The sequence below is a fragment of the Nipponia nippon genome, unplaced genomic scaffold, assembly GCF_047370975.1.
Source record: "Nipponia nippon isolate SJK-2023a ecotype South Korea unplaced genomic scaffold, ASM4737097v1 scaffold_19, whole genome shotgun sequence".
Classification (NCBI taxonomy): domain Eukaryota; kingdom Metazoa; phylum Chordata; class Aves; order Pelecaniformes; family Threskiornithidae; genus Nipponia; species Nipponia nippon.
Genome location: NW_028262335.1, coordinates 2506552 through 2528915, shown reverse-complemented (window position 1 = coordinate 2528915; position 22364 = coordinate 2506552). Strand labels below are relative to the sequence as shown.

Below are 22364 nucleotides of genomic sequence, written 5' to 3'. Positions count from 1 at the left end.
TGGTGGTCTCCGTGTCGCTGATCCGCAGGGCTTCCTTTGCTGCCATCCTGTATTTAACACAGGACAAACTCCAGGAAGGCACGTGCAAGAGGGTGTGACGGCGGCCGACCACCCAAAGCCTGATTTGGACAGTCCCCGAGGTGTTGCCATCAAAGTAACGGCATTTCTCGTTTAAGAGGAGATCTGATGGCTAAGCCTCCAGTTCACAGAAATCATTTTAAGTTCAAGTTTCAGCCTAAAAGGTTTTATTGATTGTACTACCACACAGTATGAAAACACTCTGAAACGGAGAAGTAACACAGCATACACAAAATCAGAACGGAATTAACCACTGAACGCCGAGTTAAACACAGAAAACGGTTCCTGTTCCTGAACCCTTAAGTGAAAGACTTTGCCCCCCGCTGAGGTTTGATTCAAAGCACCCGTGTGTTTCGGTATCCCGGTCTCCCTGAAGACACCGGGATTGCTACCGTGCAATTACCACCGCCCGCAGTAGTTAACGCCATTTCATCGGGTACCGTTTTTATAAAGGCGCTGGACCCTGACCACTTGCTTCAGGAGGAGATGCCGCGCTCTTGGTCGACACCGGGGTCAGCTTTCCGCGGCTATCACTGCTCTCAGTTGGTCTGGCACTTACACCGAGGTTAAAACATGTTCGGTTTACCTCACAATACTAACACTAGCTCAGCTGCGTGGCAAGCGGTCCATTTTTGGGGTAGACTGAATTATTGCTTTTGAACCATAAGAATTTCCATTAGAAACCTAGAAGAGGGGGGTTTTTTTAGCACGTTGTCTTTACCTAAAACCTGCCAAGTTACCCTACCGGCCTTTTTTAATGATGGTTTAGTAAAATAGTCTCCTGCCTGAGCCAATACTTCAGTCAAATCCAATGAATATATTTTTATTCAAAAATTCTCAAAGCAGCACTTGCTTTCTTGGACTGGCTCATTTCAGTGTAAAGGTGTTAAATGGAAGCATTTTGTAACATCCCATCTTAACTCTCCATCTATTCTTACCTACGGATCACATGAGTTGAATGAGAGAAGGAAAACTAAGTAGAAAATCCCGCTGCTCAGCAATGCAGCCAAAACGATACCTATTTGTTCTTAAAAAAACGACGTAGTCACACTCTTAAAAGCTGCACTGAGGTCATCCAGAAAGAGCTGAGCCCTCACAGGTATATTACCATCAGTCTTGCAATTTAATACTTCACAACAATCCATAAACGTGGTATTACTGTTATCTCCAGATGGTTTTTGGGTTTGATCTCCTTTTCAGTCGCTCTTGAGAAGAAGATGTTTAGGATGATGATGATAACCTACGGAAGGTGGTCCTCCAGAGTAAAACAGTTCCGTTTCTACCTTCCCAAATAGGTGCCTCTGCAGCTGGATCCACTCTGGGAAGTGGTACCTTCCTGAAATACGGAAAAGGACAAGGGGAGAGGTCTCGGAAACCTCAGTCTTCAAAGAATATCGGCAATTTCAAAAAACCAGAAAGGCCCAAAGCTGGTGGCGCTCAGGAAGCAATTTGTGATGGCACACGTGAAAAATATGCTATTTATGTAGCAGGTATATACACCTGAAATACTATTTCAACACACATACACAAGTCTGCTTCAAGGGGAGTGTTTGGAAGACGGCAAGATGAAGAAGGAGGCCCAGAAAATATCAGAATTCCAGTTTTTGGAAGCAGTAATGCATCCCGCTCAGCGGAACGACCCAGAGCGGCGTGGCGGCGGCTCCGTGCACCTAAAGATCTGCATCGTGCTGCTCTTTCTGTCGGATGCACAGCACGGACTTGTGGAGAATCCCACATTCGTGGAGCGACCTCGTAAGGTCAGGGAAACTCCTTCGGGGCACCTCCATCGTTTCAACACTGCAGCGTTTGTATTTGGCCGACATTTTCTGTTCTGCCACGGCAAGGACCGTCTGGAGACTGTCGGTGGGCTTGAAACGATGTTCAAATCTCTGACCAGAGGGAGATCGAATAGCAAGCAGCAGTTGCGACTCTTCTTTCAGCGGCTCTTCCAAACTTAAAGTTGACATCGAAGGGCTCCCTTGTCTCATTTTCCTTCTCGGCTTCTCAGGAGGACATTGCACATGTGAGGTCTCTTCATCGGGGACATTGCTTTCTGACAATATGCTGGCAGATCCTTGTTTTCCAGAAAGAGTTTTGATTTTCGGAGCGTCCTCCCACTCCCCACTCACTTTCAGCCGGTCGGTCTGTTCAGCCACCGCTTCCACAGCGCCGCTCCCGGCGCCCTTCCAGCCGATGGAGGGGAGCACCCTGTACTTGTTCAGGGAAGAAGAGGTCCTCAAAGGCACTTGCTGCAGGAGCTCCGGGATTTCCTCAGGAGACACCTGGCCGAATGGGAATGCTGGTTTTGTGGACGATGCTCTCCGGCTGTTCACTGATTCATGAGGAGCTGCTGGTGGCGGTGAAGGCAGCACTCGGCAAGGACAGACTTCCACGCTCTGAGAGTAATTGAAGCTTGGCCTCGTGCGTCCTTTGGCAGATTTTGGCCTGGTGACGTGCATGTTGACAGCGTTTGTCCAGGAGAAAGCGGCTGCTGTGCTTGAGGGGAAGTAGCGGTGAGATGGTGCTAAGTTTAGAAGAGCCGCTGTGGCCATTGCTTCTCAAGGCACCTGCGGACGGGGTAGCACAGGGAAAAGTTACAGGAATCGGCCAGAAAGCTTCTAGAGAACTTAGTCTCCCTACAGCTCCCACTTTCGTGCTGCACGTCAGCTAATAATAGCAATAAATCTGGCGTACCACTGTGTAGGCAGGCAGCGATCCTACGGTTCAGTAATGGCTGAGTCAGAGATGGTGAGGTATGCGTATTTATAGGTGCTGGCTTTGTCAGGAATTGTTTAAAGTTGACCCAGCGCATCGGGAAGTTGTGCCCTTCCCAACTTAAAGACAGTTTTTGATGGAAAGAACAGAAACATATTTTTCTGAAGCTAGAAACTCAGTGAAAATGGGAGGTGAGTGAACTTCAAAGCACAGATCTGGCCTTTTTGCCGTTCCTGCAGTGAAAGATTAAGTTCCCGCTGTGGACTTTCGGGTAAGACAGACTGCACTTCGCTTCTTAAAAACCTCTGAAGACCTTTGAGATTGAATATGCCTGATTCAATACAGAAAAAGCCATTCTGACTTCTCCTGTGGCCGAAAGCTGCTTAACAGAGATAGATATTAACCTCCATTAATGATGAAGCCACGTTCTGATGTGTGTTCCCCAACTGAAGCTGTGCTCAGATTACTTGTGCTGTACCAGGACAAAGCCCAAAAGCCCAGACAACCGGGCCACAACCTCACAACAGCATTTTGGAGAAGTGCGACAGGGTGACACGCCTCCTCTTCCTTTTCTGTGGTTTGCGTAGCACGATTTATCAAGGGTGGGAAAAAAAAACGTCAACTTTGATTGCTTGGCATTCTCCAGTAATGATAAAATCGGACTCGCCTGCTGCTCACCACCCCAAAACAAACAAAGAGAAGGGACCAGCCACCGTGGTTGTTCTACAACGTTTTGCCAATCATGCGTTATTTAACGCTTGGTTTCTCCTCCACCGCCATGAAATGGAAATGCTCAGCAAACCAACGCCAAGCGAAGCCAAGGCCGAGCCCCAGCACGCAGGCGCGCCCTGACCAGCTCCAGTATGAAGCTGCTGGGAGACAGAGAGCCCCGTCGTCCCTCTGCAAGCCTCGAGCCGAGCTACAGACAGGGACAGGCCGCCCAAGTGACTCATCGGAGATTCCTAGGAGGCTGTGGGAGGGAGGGGGGGGTGTGCCTTTCATTTACTGCCTCTAACAAATAAACGCCAAGGCAACAAGCCGTAGCTTGGCATCATCTTAAGAGGAACTTCTGAGCGCATCGGAGCACTTACCAGACATCACCAGTTATAGTGTCAGTTTGGAGAACAAAAACCCCAAAAGAAGCAACCTGCCAGAAGCCATGGCGGGACCCTCCTGAGCGAGGGTCTGTACCACTTCAGCACGGTATATATTACAGGTTTACGGCAAGGAGCTGCTTTAAATACAGCGTGTTTTATGTTCGGGTGCCTGGGTGAGGGACAGGGAACTGCACTCAGGGAGGGCTGTGCCCACAGGTGGTCCAAACCATTGCAACCCCAGGGCCTGGGAGGGCAGGCAGCCCCAAATCCCTTGGCCTTACAGCACAACCCCAGCCCCACAGCACAGCCCAGCTCCCCAGCAGAGCCCTCAGTACCACACTCTGGCCCCAGCCCCACAGCTGAGCCTAGTCCGGGCCCCACAGCCAGGCCCCAACCCTATAACCCAACTCCACAGCCAATCCCCAACCCTATAACCTAACTCCACAGCCAGGTCCCGGCCCCTCAGCCGGCCCCGGGCCCCACAGCCCGGCCCCACCGCCGGCCCTGGGCCCGGCCCGGCCCCGCCGCCCCTCACCTGCCGCCTCGGGCCGCCCGCCCGCAAACACAGCCGCGTTACCACGGCGACCGCCCCACTTCCGGCCGCGCAACAGGCCCCGCCCCACAACCACAGAGACGAACCGGTGGGAGCGCCGCCGCTCGCGGTCCTCCAGCGGCCGTGCTGCGGTCCGAGGGCTGAGAGGGCCGGGGTCCGGCCGGGTCCCCGCGTCCGCGCTCCGTGCCCCGGGGCTGCCGGAGCGCGGTGAGGCCGGGGACCAGGTGGGCTGCACGGCCTGGCTGCCCCGGTGCAGCAGCGGCCAGTGGGACGGGTCCAGGGATGGCCGTGATGTCCCAGTGGGGGTCTGAGGGATGTAACCAGGCCCGGGGACGGCCGCGACACGGTGGCGCAGACGGGAGGGACGTACCTGGGCTGCCGTGCCCCCACACGGGCTCTGCGCTGGGACGGGACGCGGCGTCAGGCCTTGATGGCAGCGGCCGGAGGCTTCGTCCTGAGGGGCAGGGGGAGACGGGGGTGAGGGAGGGTGGCGGCGGCAGGGTCCTGTCCCACACAGCGGCTCCAGACCCCGGGGGTCAGTGTGGTACTGGGGGTGGCCCTGTCCCTCCCGCAGGAGCGCTTGTTTCCCCATCCCACCCGGAGCAAAGCCGTGCCGTTGTCACCCTGCTTGAACCATAGAATCGTTTAAGTTGGAAAAGACCTTTCAGATCATCGAGTCCAACCGTTAACCCAGCACTGCCAAGCCCAGCACTAAACCACGTCCCCAAGCACCACATCTCCCCGGCTTTTAAATCCCCCCAGGGATGGGGACTCAGCCCCTGCCCTGGGCAGCCTGGGCCAGGGCCTGACAGCCCTTTCGGGGAAGAAGTTTTTCCTAATACCCGACCCAAACCTGCTCTGGCACAGCTTGAGGCCGTTCCCTCTCGTCCCATCGCTTGTTCCTGGGGAGAAGAGACCGACCCCCCCGGCTCCAGCCTCCTTTCAGGCAGTTGCAGAGAGCGATGAGGGCTCCCCTCAGCCTCCTCTTCTCCAGGCTGAGCCCCCCCAGCTCCCCCAGCCGCTCCTCCCCAGCCTTGGGCTCCAGCCCCTGCCCCAGCCTCGCTGCCCTGCTCTGGCCACGCTCCAGCCCCTCCATGGCCGCCTTGGGGTGAGGGGCCCAGCGCTGAGCACAGCATTCGAGGGGCGGCCTCACCAGTGCCCAGCACAGGGGCACCATCACCTCCCTGCTCCTGCTGGCCACACTGTTCCTGACACAAGCCAGGATGCCGTTGGCCCTCTTGGCCACCTGGGCACACTGCTGGCTCATGTTCAGCCGACTGTCAACCAACACCCCCAGGTCCTTTTCAGCCAGGCAGCTCCCAGCCGCTCCTCCCCACGCCTGTAGTCTTGCATGGGGTTGTTGTGACCCAAGTGCAGGACCCGGCACTGAGGCTTGTATATACCGAAAGCCTTTTTTGTTTTAACCCTGAAAGTTTAGAAATACGGTGTTTGACCCTCTCCTGAGCAAAGGCAGAAGGGGAACAACTGGATTAGGTTTTAACCCCGCCATGACATGAGTTTCACAACAGTATGATTGAACAGCTTCACCTGAGCGATCACTGAATAAAACCGGACGGTTAAACACCAAGCTCATTAGATTCAATGAGAACACCTTTAAAAAAATTACACTTTAGGCACAAGATCATCCAGGGACCTGCAACAACTCCTCTGGGGGACTTTTAAGCTTGCTTTGTGCTGGGAGAGCTGCAGCCTGCGAGCTTGGCGGGCGCTGACAGGGAGGGGGAGTCCTGATCCCCCGGGCTATAAACGATTCCTGAGGTTTTCGTCATGGGAACACACCACGTAACGCTGACATTGCCATCTCTCCCCCTTAATCCCTTTTTAAACCCTCTTCTAGTTAACCAGATGCTTCTCCCACTAACAGATGCCCACCAAAGGCAGCAAGAAACAAGCAATAAATAACTTCAGATAACTTATCCGCCGTCAAATCGGGGATCTCCACCCTGCGGGCGGGGGAAGATCAAGGCGTACCCGCGCACTAAAAAGGTAAGAAAAGAGTTGCATATCAGCTCATCCCATCCGCAGGATGTTCGGCAATACCGCACCGAAGCCCCGCGCTTTGCAGATCAAAGCCCCGGGCATATTTACCTTTCAATAAGGCCCCGAACAAACAGATGTGTGGGTTGATCCCCCTTTTGTTTGCTCCATAGGAAGGCTGAAAAGTTTCATATTTCCAGCGGAATAATAACTACCACGGGTGGTTTTTAAGCCCTCAGGTTTGTGGCTCGATGGAAAAGGTTTAGCTTTGCCTGCTCACTCTCAGACCCTCCGCAGCAAGGGAGGGCTTAAAATGAGGAGATTTGCTTAAAGCCACCTGTGGATCCCCAATCTCCATGATCCCAGCCCTCTGGTCTCTGTTTAGGCCCCCGGACGGTGCCTTTCACACAGGTTTAGCCAAACTCTACAGCAAAAACCCCGGAGATCAGGGCCATCTTTCCCCATCAGCAGCAAACCCGCCCCAAAGGGCAAGGACCTGCAATGCCAACGAGCACGAGCAGTGCAGATAATGAACACCACAATGGGGAAAATCTTCTAGAATGGAAGTTTTTTGTGGATGAGGCGGGAAGGGGATGCTTAATCATCAGGGATGCCATGGTTTTAAAAGTCAGTCGGGGAAAGGAGGGGGGGTTTGGGTGTCGGCGTGATGCCCGTTGGTTCGCATCGTGGCATTTCGAGATGGTTTCTTGCGCAGATGGCGAGTGGGTAAGCCACTCGGCACGCCTGAGCGGAGAGGCAGGCGAGCTGTTGCTCCCCATCCTTTCCTTATTGGGCTTGGATCATTTTTTATTCCATTTGGCAGCAGGAAATATAAGGTTAGAGGGAAGAAAAGCCCTGGGACAGACATCTTTGCCAGCCTTGGAGGACAGCCGGGAGGTGATGTCCTTTCCAGCGAGCAGCTTTAGTGGCTCTCAAGAAATTCAAGAAGGGGTTTTCTTCTTGTATACAGACCCCTGAGCCATTTTCTTACAATCCGCCCCCCCCAATTCCCTTCCCCAGCAGCGTGGTTAATTACTGAGGGTGGAGCCCTGCATACAGGCCTGATACCCTGCATGCGTGTGTGTGTTTGCTCTCAGGCCCAGGGTTTCACAGGGAAGATAGCAGCTTTTGTTTCTTATCTCCTCTGGTTTTCTGTCTCCCTTGTGCCTTTGTATCACATCTCAGTTATGGTGATTAAATAAACTGTATTCAAAAAGCATTCCAAGTCAGGTTTCCATGGCGTTTCCAGCTTTCTTCTGATCATTTAATTTCACAGACCCCTTGCCCACGCACTCCCCGAGTCTCCCATGCCCTGAGGGCAGGACAGGAAAACTACAGACCCATGACACGAGACGGCGGCGTTCGCCGTCCTCCCTGTGCCTCCCCTTGCCATTCGGCGTGGCCGGATTTGGATGCAGACATGGATTTGAGGGGGCAATTGCAAGGGAAAGACCCAAGAGAAACCATCTCTGAGGTTGCAGGGCATGAGCTGGCAAAAGCAAGCACCCACTCGAGATGGCACCGAGGCCAAAGTGCCGCCTCTGCAGCTGGAACAAGGACGCAACGACCTCTGCGGTGCCAGCTCTGCACCTCCTGGGCATAAATCACTTTTGTCCTGTCTCTCCAGCCATTGAATCCCACAACTTTTAAAACCATGGCTGAGACGTTGACTGGCCTCATCCAGAAGCCGCATCAGCCCAAGATGAAGAGAGCTTCGTGCCCAGCCGACGAGCAGAAGCGAGATGATGGAGGAACCATTGCCGCCGGCCATGCTGGCGGCACACTGCTGCAGGGAAACTCCTGTTTCTTGTAAAGGGGAAGGATGGGAACCTTTTCCCTTACCGGGGGGCCACTTGGTGAGACCTGCTCTGCGATGAATAGCACCGTCACCGCAGATAGAGGAGGGGGTGGACCTCACCATCTATATAAAGCGAAGCCGCCAGTCTCAGAGCTGCGAAGTCCAGGCGGGGTAAGGAGAGGGGGGATTTTATTGCCCTCTTATTTCATCAGCCAGCTCGGGGAGCGGCGGTGGGCGGCTGCAGACGGTGAGCTTCTCCATCAGCCCCGGGCAGGACAACCACTGTGTCCCTGTACATATCCCTGCCGAGTGCTGCATCCCAAAACCGGAGTCAAAAGGCCCCATTGGGCACCAAGCTGTGCGCACTCGGGCACGGCGATACCTTCACAACGCTGTATATCCACGGCGACACTAATGTCACCCTGCGGCGCTGCCAGGGTGCACCCGACTGGCTCCATGCCCTCGGCATGGGGGCAGCATCTGTCCTGCCCCCGGGGTGCTGCTCATCGCCCGCCGTTGCTGTTTCCTCCTCCAGGGCCAGCCCGAGGATGAAGAATCTCCTCTTTGCCGTGCTCTTGGCTTGCGGTAAGTGCCCCGGTTTCACCGGGCCAGGCTGGGATCTCGTTTGTGTGGCAAAAAAGACGCACAAACCCAGAGTCTCTGTGCACAATTCAGGCTTTTGTTTAAATTTTGCAGTTTCTCTCTAATGCTTCAAGTAGCACTGCTGTAGTCCTGGAGGTCTTCATGACGGTGAGGCTTTGGGATGCCGAGATCCACATTTATTTTAAGAGGCCCTGAAGCCTGCTGTCACCTGCTTTCCTGCCTGTGCCAAGCCCACGGCTGATCCTCGCAATGTGGCATTGCCGATTGCAGGATGCAAGCGTGGCACAGCCTGTACAGAGCAATAATATCTTCTGCCAGACCAAATCAGGTAGCTGCAGAAACCAGATATAATCCTGAGGCCTTTTTTTGGGGCTTCTCATGGTTCACATGCCTGAAAGCATGTATTTCCAGCAACGCCAGACTTATTTAATTCCTCTGCTCGGTGCGAGGCGCAGGGAATGCTGCCTGCCTCCTCGCTCCACACCGGCGCAAGCCCGTCCCTCTCCCCCTCCGCAGGGCTGCTGCCGGCTCGCGGCAGCATTTTGGAGCTGGAGCAGATGATCAAATCGGCCACGGGGAAAAGCGCCCTGCTCTCCTACAGCTGGTACGGGTGTTTCTGCGGCATCGGGGGCAGAGGGACCCCGGTGGACTCCACCGACCAGTGAGTACCTGGAAAAGCATCGCCGCTCGCTGTCCCGGCGCAGGGGTCCCTAAAAAAGCTCCTCGCTGGCAGCCTGCTGGCACTGGTGTGCTCCGAGAGGGGCTTTTGCGCCGTTCCCCACCCACGTCTTGCTGCTGCCCTGTTATCCCCTCCTCCCGGTCACCTTAGATTTGAGGCTGGACCTTCCTTTCCCTTCCAAGCATGGTGAGGGAGGGTTCGGGGACAGCGGTTTGACACGGTGTCCCCCGCAGGTGCTGCCGTGCCCACGACTGCTGCTACAGGAAGCTGCGAGAGGGCAACTGCAGCCCCCTGATAACCCCCTACCACTTTGACGTCGCCAACGGAGACATCGTCTGCAGTGAGTACCATCGAGCGGGGGGTCCCACGGAGGTGGGGAACCAGCACCGCTCCCCGCGACATCCCAGCCCCAGAGCAGGGTATGCAGGAGGGCATCCCCCCCGGGGATGAAACCAGCCTGACGCCCGGTCGGGTGTGTACAGGAGGACGCAGCGTACAATAAATAAATGGGCATTGCAAGGATGCGGGCAGGCTGGAGAGGACGAGCGCCGGCGTGCGCTTCCTTGTGCGCTTCCCCTGGGCGGCTCCAGGCGTCGGGGGTGCTCCAAGGGGACCGCATCGCCGATGCCAGCTGGAAAAGCCACTGCAGAGCACCGTGTTTTATCTCCCGCAGGTAACGAGCAGAGCTGGTGCAAGAGAGAAACCTGCCTGTGCGACAAGGCAGTGGCTTCGTGCTTCGCGAGCTCTTTGCATTCCTACAATGAATCCTACCGCTTCTATTTCAAGCTGAAATGCCGAGGAAGTAAGCTCCAGTGCTGAGGGGGAGAAATCTGCACCCAAGTTTGCAGATATTGACTGGCTTTCCCCTTTGCTACGTCAAGAAAAGCCTGACGTGGGGGCTGAACGGAGCCGGCGCCAGCAAGGCTCCCCACAAGGTGATGCTCAGGCTGAGGAAGGGCACGCTCACATTGCGGATGGAGATCCCCTGCTTCCCAGAAAGACACGTCAACTTCCATTTTTTGGTCCCTTCCTCCTCTCTTTTCTCTCTTGCTTTCATTTCCCAGCAAAGATAATTAAATAAAAGCTATTCAAAATGATACTCCGTGGTGTTTTTCTGCAAGAGCCACCGAGACTGAGGCACTGCAACGGTGGCACCTGAGCTGCCGAGTTTGGGGAGCACTTTTGCACCTCACACCTTAGCCATACCATCTGCCTGACACCCCAATATTTCCACGGTCCCAACAGCAGCCTGAAAAAGCCGAAGGTCCGACAGCGGCTGTAATTTACCGGTCTATCACCAGGTCTATCCCGCTGCAGAGCAATATTGCTGCTGCCAGATCCCCAGCTACGAAGCAGCACTTTGCATCGAGAAACAGGGACAAATAAAAGCCACCAAGTAAAACTCCCCGGGGTTTGCTAACAAAATAATTCTGCAGCAGCCAGCCCTGATGGCAGTCGGGTTTTTTTGGCTTCTCCCAACACCCCTTCCCGCTAGCTGAACTCACTCCCGGAGCTAAAACAAAACGGTGCATTAAGGGGCACGCAAGATATAGCCAAAAGGTGTTTTTACAGGAATCATGCAAGTGGGAAAATGTGAGGGATGATTTGAGACCCCACTATGACATTTATATAAAAATGGTGGCCAAAATTAAGGCTAAAGAATAGTTATCTGCAGAGGAGGGAAGATTTCAAAGCCTCGTCCATTCCAAGGCAGATCCTAATTTAGGAGGGCAGTTAAGCTGGTGACTAAGTGATTTCTCCATAAGGGATGAGTTCTGCATAGGGGCTGCAGTGAGGAGGCGGAAAAATCGCACAGAGAGAAATAAAGGAAAGTTGCATTCGCGCATTTTGCAACATCCATTTTGCTTCATTCTCCTCTCGCGGCGGGTCAGCCTTCAATCATCCCACATCTGCACAACCCCGTGTTTCTGGGAACCGCACATTTAGAGATGCTTTTATTGTTGTCCATATACTTTTCCCAAAGAACCGATAACTTGCTCTGAATCACCTTTGCGGCGTAGCAGAGGGACGGTTCCCAAACCGTACAACCCCTTGAAAACCCCAACTCCAGTTTGTTCGCGGCTGCCGGGATGCAAAAACTGAATCAGGGCTTTTATTGCCCCCCCCCCCCCCCCCCCAGCCCCGATACAGCACCGTGGTGCAGGGAAAAAGGTCCTCGGGCATCTCCGGCTGGGGCAGAGGTCGCCTTGGCTTCCTCCTCAGGCTGGAAATGACGCCGCTTTGCTGGATCATCCCGCCCGGTGCCGGCCCCCGTGCGTGGGGTACGGAGCCGGGGCGTTGGGGGGGATTTCTTGCATTCCTGTAAAGGGGAAGGACGGCACCTTCTCCTTTGCAGAAAAGCCCAGTCAGCAAGATTTGGGCGAAACGAGCATCCGACAGCGGGGACCAAACCCTATATAAAGCAAGCCCTGCCAGCTGCAGGGCCCTGCAAGCAAGCGGTGGCTTTCCCAAGGTAAGCAGGGATGGAGAAATGCTTTTCCTGCCTTTCCTACTTTAACCAAAAGCACAGTGCAAGTGGGGAGCAAGGTCCATGCCCGGAAAGCAGGAGCAAAGGAGAGGCTACCTGAGATGCCAGCCCAGAGGCAGAGCAGCAGGCTGCAGCCCTCGAGGGCTGATCGTTCCTCCAACTTTTTTTCCTTTCCTTTCATTTTGCTTTTTCCCACCTCTCCGCCATCCGATTCCCATCGCTTCCCATCCCCGACACAGCAGCGCTTTGTGCTGAAGCGATGGGCACATCCTCACCCCCCCTCATCTCCCCTAGTCCCCGGAGGTGGGGAGCATCTCTGGCCCCAGACGAGAGGGGAAGTAAAAAAGAAAGTGGTTGATATAATGGGGAAATCACATGCATTTCTTTTCCTCTCCCAGGGCTGTCAAAAAGATGAACTCTCTCCTCACCTTCTCTGTGCTGTTTGCTTGGGGTAAGTGTCCTCGCTCGCACCAGTCCCACGGCTCTCCGTGCAGTTGCATCCATGGAAATTAGGACAAACTGGCGATTTCTTAATCTTTCCTCATGACCACCTCTCCAAAACACACAACAACTCTCCTGCACCGAGCCAGGGATGTTTCCTCTCCATTGCATCTACTAATTTTTAAGACATCACCAGCCCAGTACTGATCTGGGGGCTGGAGGGGCACGGGGATGCTGCTGGGCAGCCGGGTGTCGGTGAGAGCCCCACCGATTTTCCCCCACAGGCTTGTCCCCAGCCCACGGGAGCCTCTGGGACCTGCACAAGATGATCACGAAGGTGACGGGGAAAAACGCCTTGCTGCATTACTCTTCCTACGGCTGCTACTGCGGCTGGGGGGGCAAAGGACAGCCCAAGGACGCCACGGACAGGTAAGCGCCCACTTAAAAATCTCCCTGCCCAAACACATCCTTGCATGGTTTCAAATGTGGGGGGTCAGGGGGAGAAAAAACCCAACCCCAACCCTCCATCTCCCATCCAGATGCTGCCAGGTGCACGATACCTGCTACGACAGCCTCCGGAGCTACCGCTGCAATGCCAAGATGCGGGGCTACCACTACAGCTGGCACAGCGGCAGCCCCTCCTGCAGTAAGTAGGACCCTGGCAAAGGGGGTGCCACCCCCTGCCCCCCAAGCCAGGGCTGACCCTGGGCTCCCCTCTGCCTGCAGGCAAGGGCTCCTGGTGCTCCCAGCTCTCCTGCGAGTGCGACCGCAGCCTGGCGCTTTGCCTGAAACAAAGCATCAGGAGCTACAGCAAGCGCTACTACTTCTACCCCAAGCACCGGTGCCGGTGATGGGAGCCAGGATGCGGGGCCGGAGGACGCGTGTTGGTTCCGCATCTGGATCAACCTACGTCCCTGCCTGCACGGACCACGTTAGTGCTGCTGTAAATCTAATTGATGTGAAAATAAACAATGTGCTTAAACCACCCTGGTCGTCTGTGAGCTGCTGCTGGGCAGAGAGAGAAATCCCCGTAAATACTCAACGTCATCCTCCCCAAACTTTGCAAAAACTCGATCTCGGCCCCTGCGTCACTCCGGGCTGCAGCCCACAGGGAGAGGGGGGGGTTTGGCCAGGGAGGGAAAGGGCGTAGCGTAAAGCATTTTTGGGACAGAGGAGTTATTTCAGCGCTTCCTGCTCAGAGCCCGCGGGCTGGACACGGAGGGCAGCGCTCTTCCCAGGAGGACGGGCTGGCAGCGAGGAATCGGAGCTGGAGCAATCCCCTGGTGAGCGACTCCCACCCTCAGCCCGCTGCTGCGATGGGGTGGTTGCGTCGCTGCTGCAGAAGCAAAAATACAGGGGGGGATGCTGGGAGGCACACTGCTTTATGCTTTTTTCCATGCCTGTAGATAAAGCGTCATTGCTTTTCAGATAAAAACTCAGCTGGGAAGTTGCAGCCCCAGGGGATAGGTGCGCTGCTGCTGCAAAGTGATGCCCTGGGTGCCAAAAGCGGTGGGCTGGGAGGTGGGAGATGTTCGGGAGGTGGGACCACTTCAGGAAGCCTTTGCTTTCGGCCAAGAGGCAGCAACGCAGACGCAAGGGAGCACGGCTGCCTTCCTCCCTCCAAATTTTGGTGGGGATTTGACCTGAATTTCAGAGGGACAATCTTTGCAAGGCAGCACCTGTCGACTGGCCACGCTGCCTGGCTGAGTCTGTTCTCCATTTTTCCTCCCAGGCCCGGGTGAGAGGAAGATGAAGGTCCTGCTGACGCTGGCGGTGCTGCTTGCCTGCAGTAAGCGCAGCCATTCCCCGACCCACAGATGGGAGCCAGGCTGCAGCCCTGCACCGATGCGGGCAGCATCCCTAAACCCCCGTGCAGTCCCTGGACAAAGCCCTCCTCTCCCCTCTGGCTCCCCAGGCCTCGTTTCTGCATATAACTTGCAAAAATCACATTTTTCTGTCACTCCAGGTGTGCTCACGGCTCGTGGGAAGCTCCCGCGCATGTTCACACCGGGACTCGAGGGAAGCACCGTAGGAAATCTGACGGCTCACGGTTGCTTCTCAGGATGGGGCAGCAGCGGCACGTCGAAGGCTTCAATGGACCGGTACAGGCAGCGCTGCCCGGGATGGCTAACGCTGGTCCCAGCATGGCTAACACTGGCCCCGGGGTAACCCTGGGGCTTGTAAGCAACCCCAGCAGCATCCTCTGAAGCTTTGCAAAATGCAGACCAGGCGATGGGCAGCAGCAGAAAGGGAACAGGTTTGAGGGCAGGGGGGAAAGCAAGGCAGCGTCCACCCCTAATTCCAGCCCAGTAGTGAGTAGGGTCGTGCCAGTGACCACCGGCTGAAGTCAGCGGGATGGCACCAGAGGATGGGGACAGCCCCGAAGCCAGGGTGCACAAGGGCCCTGGGAGCTGGGCAGGGGTTACACAGGGAAGCAGAGAAGAGGCTTGGCATGGGAACGGGCTGGAAAGAGCAGCTTCTGGGTGATTTAGAGCAGGAGGAGGATGCAAACGCTGGTGGCTCTTCCCACCCAGCTTGCGGAGCCTGTTTCAGGTAGGTTAGAAGCAGCCGGTGCCACTTCTCGGATGAGGCCAGGCTCTCCTTCTCACCGCAGGTGCTGCCTGCTCCGCGCCTGCTGCTATGCCCGGCTGGCTGCACGCCGGTGCCGCGTGGGACCGATCCAGCCCCTCTCAAGGCCCTGGGCCAGAATCCCCACCTGCCGTGAGTCCCTGCAGTTGCGGTTCGGGTTGCCTCTTTCCAGACCACCTCCCTCCTTTGCGGTGCCCTTTTTCAGGGCAGCACCCCAGGGATCTTCCCAAAGAGAAGGTCTCAGAAGTGCTTTCTCTCTGGTCCCCGCAGGCTCCGGGACCTGGTGCCAGAGAGGTGCCTGCAGATGCGAGCGGGCAGCCTTGCTCTGCCGGATGCGCAGCCAGAGGCTGCCCCGGCGTCGCAGCAAGTGCCGGGGACCAGCTGGGCGGTGCTGAAGCAAAAGGGCTTCTTACAAAACCACCTCCAAGCTGGTCAGAAAAGGGACGCAGCAGCGTTTCCCAACCCCAGCGGGTCTCCTCCTCGGGGCTTTGGGGCTTTGACACGAGGACAACAACCCTCTCGTGAAGTTGCGTCATTATACACTGGATCCGAGGAGGGAGAGCGGCGCAGATGCAACGTTTCAGTACAGAAAAACAAGGGAGGGGTGGACACCTGCGCCTTGTCCCTGCAAAGGGCGAGATGGAAACCAGCGCAAGCCTCTCCGCCGACGCTCACTTCCCCTTGGCTCGAGCTCCCCGTGCAGCCTGTCAGCTCCCTCTGCTTTTTGCTTTGCTGCAGATTCTCTTCTGTTGCTCCAAAATAAAACCAGAGAGCGCAAAACATCGGTCCTCGGTGTGACGTGACTCAGCCGAGCCCAGCAAACTGCCCCTCGCAGCCGGCGAGGAGAGGCTAACCTCTTAGCTAGGTTTCCCATTGAAATATCCAGAAAAAAATTAAAAACCACAGGCAAGCAGAAGAGTTGAGAGCCCGTTTCGAACGCCACCTCCAAAGCCTGGAAGTCAGTGAGTTAGCACCGAAAGCAGGGACCTCTTGTGTCCTGCGGCAACACTTCCAAATGACTTAGGAGCTCACCTCTGCCCAGGTCGTGCCTGGTTTCACCCACCGTGGCACAGCACGGGGAGATACACACTGCTGGCATAAAAAAGCCCCTTTGCACGTGTAAATTTTTAAGGTTAGGCCAGCAGCAGCTCAAAGGTCAATGCACAAATAATCAGAGTGTGGAGCAAGCGGCGGGTCAGGGAGGTGATTTATAATGCTACTGCCCCAGCCGCCTGCATTGCCCACCATCAGTCCCTCTTGCAGGGGAGGGCCAAGTCAGCCCATCCCACCTGAGGAGAGATGCATCTGCACCCCTGAACTGCTCCCCTGCTTAGCCCCGAGCCTTCAGGCTCTGAAAATTTGCAATTGCCCTGAGACAGAGCAATCAAAGCTGGTGCAAAGGGCTGCGGGCAGGCGCGATGCTGCGGGAGGGCCGGGCGCTGGCAACTTTTGCTGTGATGGGGTGGTCGGGAGCTGCTCTTGCCTCACATCCAGCGCAGAGCAAAACAGATTTCTCACCAGAAAAGAATGTTTTGGCCCAATTCTGCAACAACCCCGAGCACATCCCCTAGGAAAAGGCGGTTCAGGCTGTGGCTGCTTCCCCACCACCGCCGTAGCATCCCCACGGCGCAGGTTTTCTGCCCTGCAGAACAATTCAGCAGGGTTGACCCCCTGGGAGGTCCCAGCGCTGCAAACCCCCGTGGGGCTCAGCAATGAAATATAACCACAGAGACAGCAACGAAACACGTTTCCCCAGAGGCCGATGCCCTGGGCACCAGCACCTGTTATTTCCACCCTGGCTCGCCCCAAAGCTGAAGTCAACGGCACCGGGAGATATCTCTTAAATCAGAAATGCTTCCCTCCGGCTGTAACCCAGGCACAAGCTCTACCACCCTCCTCGTCCAGCAGCGTTTAGTCCTGGGGGAGACAAGGAAGGAGTGGGCAGCCCTTCGCCCAACAGCTACTGTTTGCAAGGCGTAAATCAAGGCTCAAATCCTCGCCAAGATGGGAGAGGGGCGATCACGCAGACAGATTGCAGGCCAGGATGAGCTGAAACACACTCTCCCTGTTTAAATTCTGGGTGAATTTTAATTATCTATGTATTTTTCTGCTTGGACATCTGGCTGTACCAATTTGTTCATACAGAGCTCTAAGTGCTGATGTGTTGGCTCAGATACTGCACCCCCTCGGTCCATTGTAATAAACTGGGCTGCAAAAGTTGTTTTGCGTATTGTGAAAGAGAAAAAATCCGCATCCTCCCAGGAGGCGTTCAGCCCCGGGGGGATGTTATTTCACATTTGGGGAAGGGTTACTGCAAACCCGCCGCGGGTAGAGGAGTTGGGGCAGAGAGTCTTTCACCTGGAAGCTCAGCCAGTTTGATGCACAAAAATATACCTTATTGCCCAGTGATAAAAACTGGCTGTGGGCTCAAAATCTTGAATTATGGCAAGCCCCGGTTTGGCTAATTAACTCACCAGCATCCCTGCGGTCTACTTAAATTGGCCTGGAGAGCTGACAAGGCAAACGGCATGTGCCAGAGGGGGAAGAGACTGTGCTGAGGCCCTGACCCGAGTTCCCTTTTCTCACCATCTCCCCGATTTCCACGCAAGTCACATCCTTGTTCCCTGCCTCAGTTTCCCTGTCAGCAATGGGGGGGATTTCCTCCCCCTGGCTTGGTGCCTGCCCGTGCCGGGGTTCCCCGCAAAGCGGCGCAGAGCACTGCGCACCTGCAACCTCCTCCAGAAGAAAACTGCTAAAATGATTTTTCGGCATCACCTATTTAATTAATTCTCTCCAAGCAAATGACACAACCACCCTCCTTTTTTACCCTTCCATTATACACCACTTGAATTTTTTTTTTCCTTACCCTATTCCTTGCCTTATTTTACTTCTCCATAAAGTAGAACCAGGCACCTCGTGCAATGGTCTGCAAACATTGCCTGCTCCGTGTTGAGCGCAAGACTACACGCAGCACCCAGCGCATACGGGGCAAGTGATGGAGCATCCCCATACGCAAGGAGCATCTGGGCACTGACAAGCTCCCGCTAACAAGAAAACGGGCACGCGGGGCCCTTGCTCAGCCCTGCCTTCAGCCGCAGCCCGTCCCGGAGGACCGCCGCGCCTTCCTCGGCTCACGGTGCTGCATCTCACCCACTTCGGTAAGTCAGAAATGGAGGATGCTTTGCACCGGCTGCGTTTTCTCCCTGCCTGGGTAAGTCACGGTGGAAACAGTAAGATGCAGGATGGTATTTTCTAACCAAGACATCAAAAAACTAATAGTCATCTAGGAAAAGTGGCTCCCATTCTCCCCCAAGTTCTCCCATTTTGCTCAGGGAGCCACTGGGATGCTGAGATACCCAGAGCCATGCGCGGACTCGACCCCAGTCATCCCAGTCCACCGCAAACTCCCCTGCAAAGGGCTCCCCCAGCATAGGGCATCCTGCAGCTGGGGCCTCCAGCAACGCCGAGAGAGGCTCACACACGTAGCGGGACCGATACAGCGAGGATTGTCAATATTTGCCCAGTTTGGGTTCTCCAAAGGAGGGGTCCCACCGGGCGGGTACACGGTGGCCATAAAAGGTGCGACCGGCAGCACCTCGGGCTCACCCAAACACGGAGCTGCCACCGCCAGACACGAAGCTCTTCTTGCTGCTCCTCTGCCCCGCGCCAGCTCTCACCCCACCAGACGAGGCGGTGAGGAAAGCCTGGTGCTCACAGTTTCTATCTATGGGGAGGGTGAAAATGCTCGGTTTTGCTACAGAGGGGTGGTTGCTTTTCCCGGTGCTCCTGACCCCCTGTCTCCAGTCACAGGGCTGTCCCCTGCCAGCTGCAACGTGATTCAGTTCGGTTCAATGATTAAGCCTAAGAACACAAATCGCTGCTGTCCTACAACGGTTAGGGCTGCTACTGCGGCTTGGGGGGATCCAAACTGCGACCGACTGGTAAGTCGGGACCTGGCGAAGGCAGAGCGGGTGCCCCCAGCCCTCCTCACCTCCCTCTCCCTGGGTACAGCGAGGGGAATGCTTGCCCCTGCTTCTGGGAGCCGAGACAGCAATGCAAAAATTGTTGCTCGTCCTTAACACCTCTTTAAAAGTTGCTTATTAGCAGTGGCTGATGGGAACGGTGTGCATCAGCAGTTCTTCTGCCTTTGTAGCGTTAGGCAGAAACGCATCGGGATCCAGCTACCACCTGGGCTAACTGAAAGCAGCCATTCGGTGTTCTGCAAAGCTGCTGCAGCAGAGCAATGCAATTAGAGAGCTGGGCTGACGATGCCAGAAAGGCGCGAGTCACCCCCCCTCGCTCCCACAGCACGGGCAATGCCGAAGGGAGCAAGGCTGTTGCACAGCCATCCACGCTGTCGGGGGACCTCTCTTCCGAGATGTCCTTTAGACCATTCTGGCTTGGAAACCACTTGCTGGGAAGGGGGTGGAAATGAGGGAAAAGTGCCAGGAATACAGCAAACATTTATTTGCTAGGCCTATGGTGAAGTTTAGAGCTCGGAGACCTCCCAAAGGAGGGGGCTTGCCCTTCTGTAGAGGCCAAATACTGAGGGTTTGCGGTGACCCTCCTGTCTTGGATGGGGACACGCCGATTTCCCCAGAGCAAACACCGTTGTTTCATGGCGAGTGGATCAAAACAAGGCACTTCCCTGTGATCAAAGCACATATCTACATGTATATAGGTAGATAAAGTAAATTAAACGGTCCCTCCAGGGCCATGCGTGGTTTGCAGCCAGCTAGCCCCACGCAGCAGAGGTAAGATGACCACCCGAGACACCCCAAACTCAATGCGGGGGGCTGTGTACGCCACGGGGACGGTCCAAAAGACATCCCCTGGCTCTCGCACCCTTCACCTGACTCCATCCCCCCAGATTTTCCTCCGGGATCGGGGACTTGGTGCAAAAGAGCCGCGAGCGCGACAGGCGGGCGGCAGAGTGTGCTTCCAAAGGACGGCCAGGACCTACCGCAACCCTGACAAGAATTACCCCAACTTTCTGTGCAAGAGCCCAACTCCCTCCTGCTTAGACACACCAGGCTCAAAACCTGACAGAAATGGTCTAAATTGTGGGGTTTTTGCCTTCCTTGCGGCCAGCCGGGGCAGGCACAGCCCTGCGGCACTGAAAGGCATCCAGCACCTTTCCCCGGAGCCGGTGCACAGGGAAAGCCCGCTCCCCATGATTAAATAAATCATAAAAACAAGGGAATCCCTGCAACTAAAAACAAGTTTTCAAAGGTGATTTGTAAAGTGCATCCAGCGTCATGTTCTTGTTTCGAGAACTGATGGTGGAAGGGGTAGGAAACAGCACAGAGCTTCACGGCTGATTTTCTGAAGTAAATATTTATGCATACACACATTTTCTCATCTTTTTCTTAAAAAACATTTACCAGAAGTGACATTTTAGCAGCTAACGGGTAAATCTTAAGAGCTTCAGAGAAAAAAAACCAAAAAACTATCAACAGAAACAGCGAGCGGCTGCTGCGCCCTTGACCCCGAACCAGGCTCCAAACCCGGCTCCCCTCAGGGAGCTGAGCCACAACGCAGCCCCATCCCGCTCTTAACGACGATTTAAGCAATTAATACTCACCAAAGCCGTGGGGGAGCGTGGTGGCGGTGGTCTCCGGGGTTTGGGGTGGCTCTTTCTTGCACCCCGTCTCCAGCAAGTCCCGGCTGGAGCAGCGGGGCAGCTCTCCTCAGGCCGCAGCTCCCTGAGCTGCCTGGCCCCTCACCGCAGCTGCGCACCATCTGCAATTAGCCCTAACGAGCGGGGGCGGCTGCCCCCCACACCTGGGCCTCGATGGAGGAGTTTTAGTGCCCTCTCCAGAGGTGTGATCTGCACACCTTCAGAGCAGGGGGTCCTAAAATAAAGGGTTTTTTAAGGGTATTTTGAGATTCACTTCAGCACTGAGGGCTCCTGCTTGACCCTATTAAACATTTCATCACAAGCAACATCCCTACCCCTTCCTCACGCTTCCTACAGTAAACGTGGTATCTTTGTAACTCCAAAACACTCGTTTTGCCTTGTTTTCTGGTGCCACTCAAGGGCTTTGGGATGAGAGAGGAGAGAGCTGATGAAGCCAATGCTGCCCTCTAAGGTTTGCGCCTGCAAACAGGCTCCACAACAAGGAACGATCGCGTAGCTCAACACCAGCATAAACCATCTCCATTTTATACGACACTGGAGTACGGGCCGTTCTTCATCCACAGTTTCCCTCCCTTTCTGCAGTTCCCAAAGCTCGTGAAAGCCGGCAGGTGACCGTACGGCCCACAGCCGGATGGCATCCCCGGGAAGGGTCCAGGTTGTGCAGACTCGTTAAATTAATCTGGAAGTTTTGCCTTTAAGCCCGAGCGCCCCCATACACACAACTCCATTCGCACATCTTTGCAACCTTTATTGCACTCAGGATCCGAAAACAGAGAAGGTTTGGTTTGGTAACAGAAGCGGGTGCCCTGCTGAGAGGCTGGAGGGGGAAAGGAGAAGAAAACTCCCATGTAGTTTCAGCAGGCTCCAACAGAGAAGGACGGCGCCTTCCCAGAGCACCGCAGACGGGGACGCCACGGATGGCGTGACTTCTGCTGCTGTTCAGGCACCGCAGAGGAGGCGAAGCTGTTGTTAAATAACCCAGAAGGCAGCCCGCCAAGGAGGAACGGGGTGCGCCAGAAACCGAGCAGCACAAGCAGACAGCGTAAGGCCAAGATGGGCTTATGGACATCAGACAGAACCTGGCTAAACGCTTAACACCTCCAGTTCAACTGAACTCCTGAGCTGCAGGGGCAGGATTTGGAACAAATAAGCCTAGGGAAGATGATGGCGGTAGATAGGATGCAGGGAAGCAGCTTTCTACGTTGTCCTGCTGTGTGCTGACCTTCAGGAGGCTGAGAGTGACCCTGCCTCTCCAGCAGCAGTCAAAGCACGCTCCTGGCCCTCCACCCACTCGTGACCCTCAAAGACGCAAGCTAGCAGCTAGTAACAAACAGCAACCCTCAAATACCAAGGGGACGTGCAGTGCTTATTGTCCTATGACCGCGTATTACGAAGCGCGGTTAGCTCCACCAAAGAGTAAACATGAGCTATGAATCATGATGTTTCTCTTCTCTTGTTGCTCGCCTCCCTTCCTCCTGCAAGGAAAATCCACGACCTGTTTACAAAGCAAATTCTCGGCATAAAAGTGAGTTCCCTGAGGAATCCTGCATAAACGATTCCCTAGAAAAAAAAAAAAAAAATACACGTCGCAAGGGCAGGTGGAAATTTCAACAGCTAAAGGAAAAATCTAAAACAGACAAAATGAAAGTTTTAACATCTTTGGATACAAAGTATTTTTGCAAGT

The 22364-nt window shown here is 55.1% G+C and overlaps 4 protein-coding genes across 8 annotated transcripts; 3 read left to right on the top strand and 1 right to left on the bottom strand.

Moving 5' to 3' along the window:
- Window positions 1-107: 107 nt before the first annotated feature.
- On the bottom strand, window positions 108-22285 carry UBXN10 (UBX domain protein 10). Of its 5 annotated transcripts, XM_087755640.1 has the most exons (3): window positions 20624-22285; window positions 4814-4897; window positions 108-2645 (listed from the first exon to the last, which is right to left on the bottom strand). In XM_087755640.1, exon 3 carries the CDS (start codon window positions 2628-2630, stop codon window positions 1749-1751), a length of 882 nt encoding a protein of 293 aa, XP_087611766.1. In that variant the 5' UTR covers window positions 2631-2645; window positions 4814-4897; window positions 20624-22285; the 3' UTR covers window positions 108-1748. The 5 variants fall into 5 exon arrangements, with proteins under 5 accessions (XP_087611766.1, XP_087611768.1, XP_087611769.1 ...); XM_087755642.1 differs by lacking the exons at window positions 4814-4897; window positions 20624-22285 and adding an exon at window positions 12438-12494; XM_087755643.1 differs by lacking the exons at window positions 4814-4897; window positions 20624-22285 and adding an exon at window positions 12106-12202.
- LOC104011170 (phospholipase A2, membrane associated) lies at window positions 8369-10376 on the top strand. The gene is made up of 5 exons (XM_009463383.2): window positions 8369-8410; window positions 8775-8824; window positions 9359-9503; window positions 9755-9861; window positions 10195-10376. Exons 2-5 carry the CDS (start codon window positions 8788-8790, stop codon window positions 10338-10340), a joined length of 435 nt encoding a protein of 144 aa, XP_009461658.1. The 5' UTR covers window positions 8369-8410; window positions 8775-8787; the 3' UTR covers window positions 10341-10376.
- On the top strand, window positions 12403-13311 carry LOC104011172 (basic phospholipase A2 daboxin P). The gene is made up of 4 exons (XM_009463384.2): window positions 12403-12460; window positions 12735-12879; window positions 12990-13096; window positions 13177-13311. Exons 1-4 carry the CDS (start codon window positions 12421-12423, stop codon window positions 13299-13301), a joined length of 417 nt encoding a protein of 138 aa, XP_009461659.1. The 5' UTR covers window positions 12403-12420; the 3' UTR covers window positions 13302-13311.
- Window positions 13606-17212, top strand: LOC104011173 (basic phospholipase A2 A-like). The gene is made up of 5 exons (XM_009463385.2): window positions 13606-13733; window positions 14183-14239; window positions 14417-14552; window positions 15065-15171; window positions 15310-17212. Exons 2-5 carry the CDS (start codon window positions 14200-14202, stop codon window positions 15432-15434), a joined length of 408 nt encoding a protein of 135 aa, XP_009461660.1. The 5' UTR covers window positions 13606-13733; window positions 14183-14199; the 3' UTR covers window positions 15435-17212.
- Window positions 22286-22364: the final 79 nt, after the last annotated feature.

What these genes read in the sequence shown, in the direction of transcription:
- UBXN10 (XM_087755640.1), bottom strand. Translation starts at nt 2,630, where the DNA reads ATGGCCACAGCGGCTCTTCTAAACTTAGCACCATCTCACCGCTACTTC.
- LOC104011170 (XM_009463383.2), top strand. Translation starts at nt 8,788, where the DNA reads ATGAAGAATCTCCTCTTTGCCGTGCTCTTGGCTTGCG. An exon ending in CCGGTGGACTCCACCGACCA is followed by an intron (nt 9,504 to 9,754) that starts GTGAGTACCTGG and finishes TGTCCCCCGCAG; the next exon opens with GTGCTGCCGTGCCCACGACT. An exon ending in CAACGGAGACATCGTCTGCA is followed by an intron (nt 9,862 to 10,194) that starts GTGAGTACCATC and finishes TATCTCCCGCAG; the next exon opens with GTAACGAGCAGAGCTGGTGC.
- LOC104011172 (XM_009463384.2), top strand. Translation starts at nt 12,421, where the DNA reads ATGAACTCTCTCCTCACCTTCTCTGTGCTGTTTGCTTGGG. An exon ending in CCCAAGGACGCCACGGACAG is followed by an intron (nt 12,880 to 12,989) that starts GTAAGCGCCCAC and finishes TCTCCCATCCAG; the next exon opens with ATGCTGCCAGGTGCACGATA. An exon ending in CAGCGGCAGCCCCTCCTGCA is followed by an intron (nt 13,097 to 13,176) that starts GTAAGTAGGACC and finishes CTCTGCCTGCAG; the next exon opens with GCAAGGGCTCCTGGTGCTCC.
- LOC104011173 (XM_009463385.2), top strand. Translation starts at nt 14,200, where the DNA reads ATGAAGGTCCTGCTGACGCTGGCGGTGCTGCTTGCCTGCA. An exon ending in TCGAAGGCTTCAATGGACCG is followed by an intron (nt 14,553 to 15,064) that starts GTACAGGCAGCG and finishes TTCTCACCGCAG; the next exon opens with GTGCTGCCTGCTCCGCGCCT. An exon ending in GGCCAGAATCCCCACCTGCC is followed by an intron (nt 15,172 to 15,309) that starts GTGAGTCCCTGC and finishes TGGTCCCCGCAG; the next exon opens with GCTCCGGGACCTGGTGCCAG.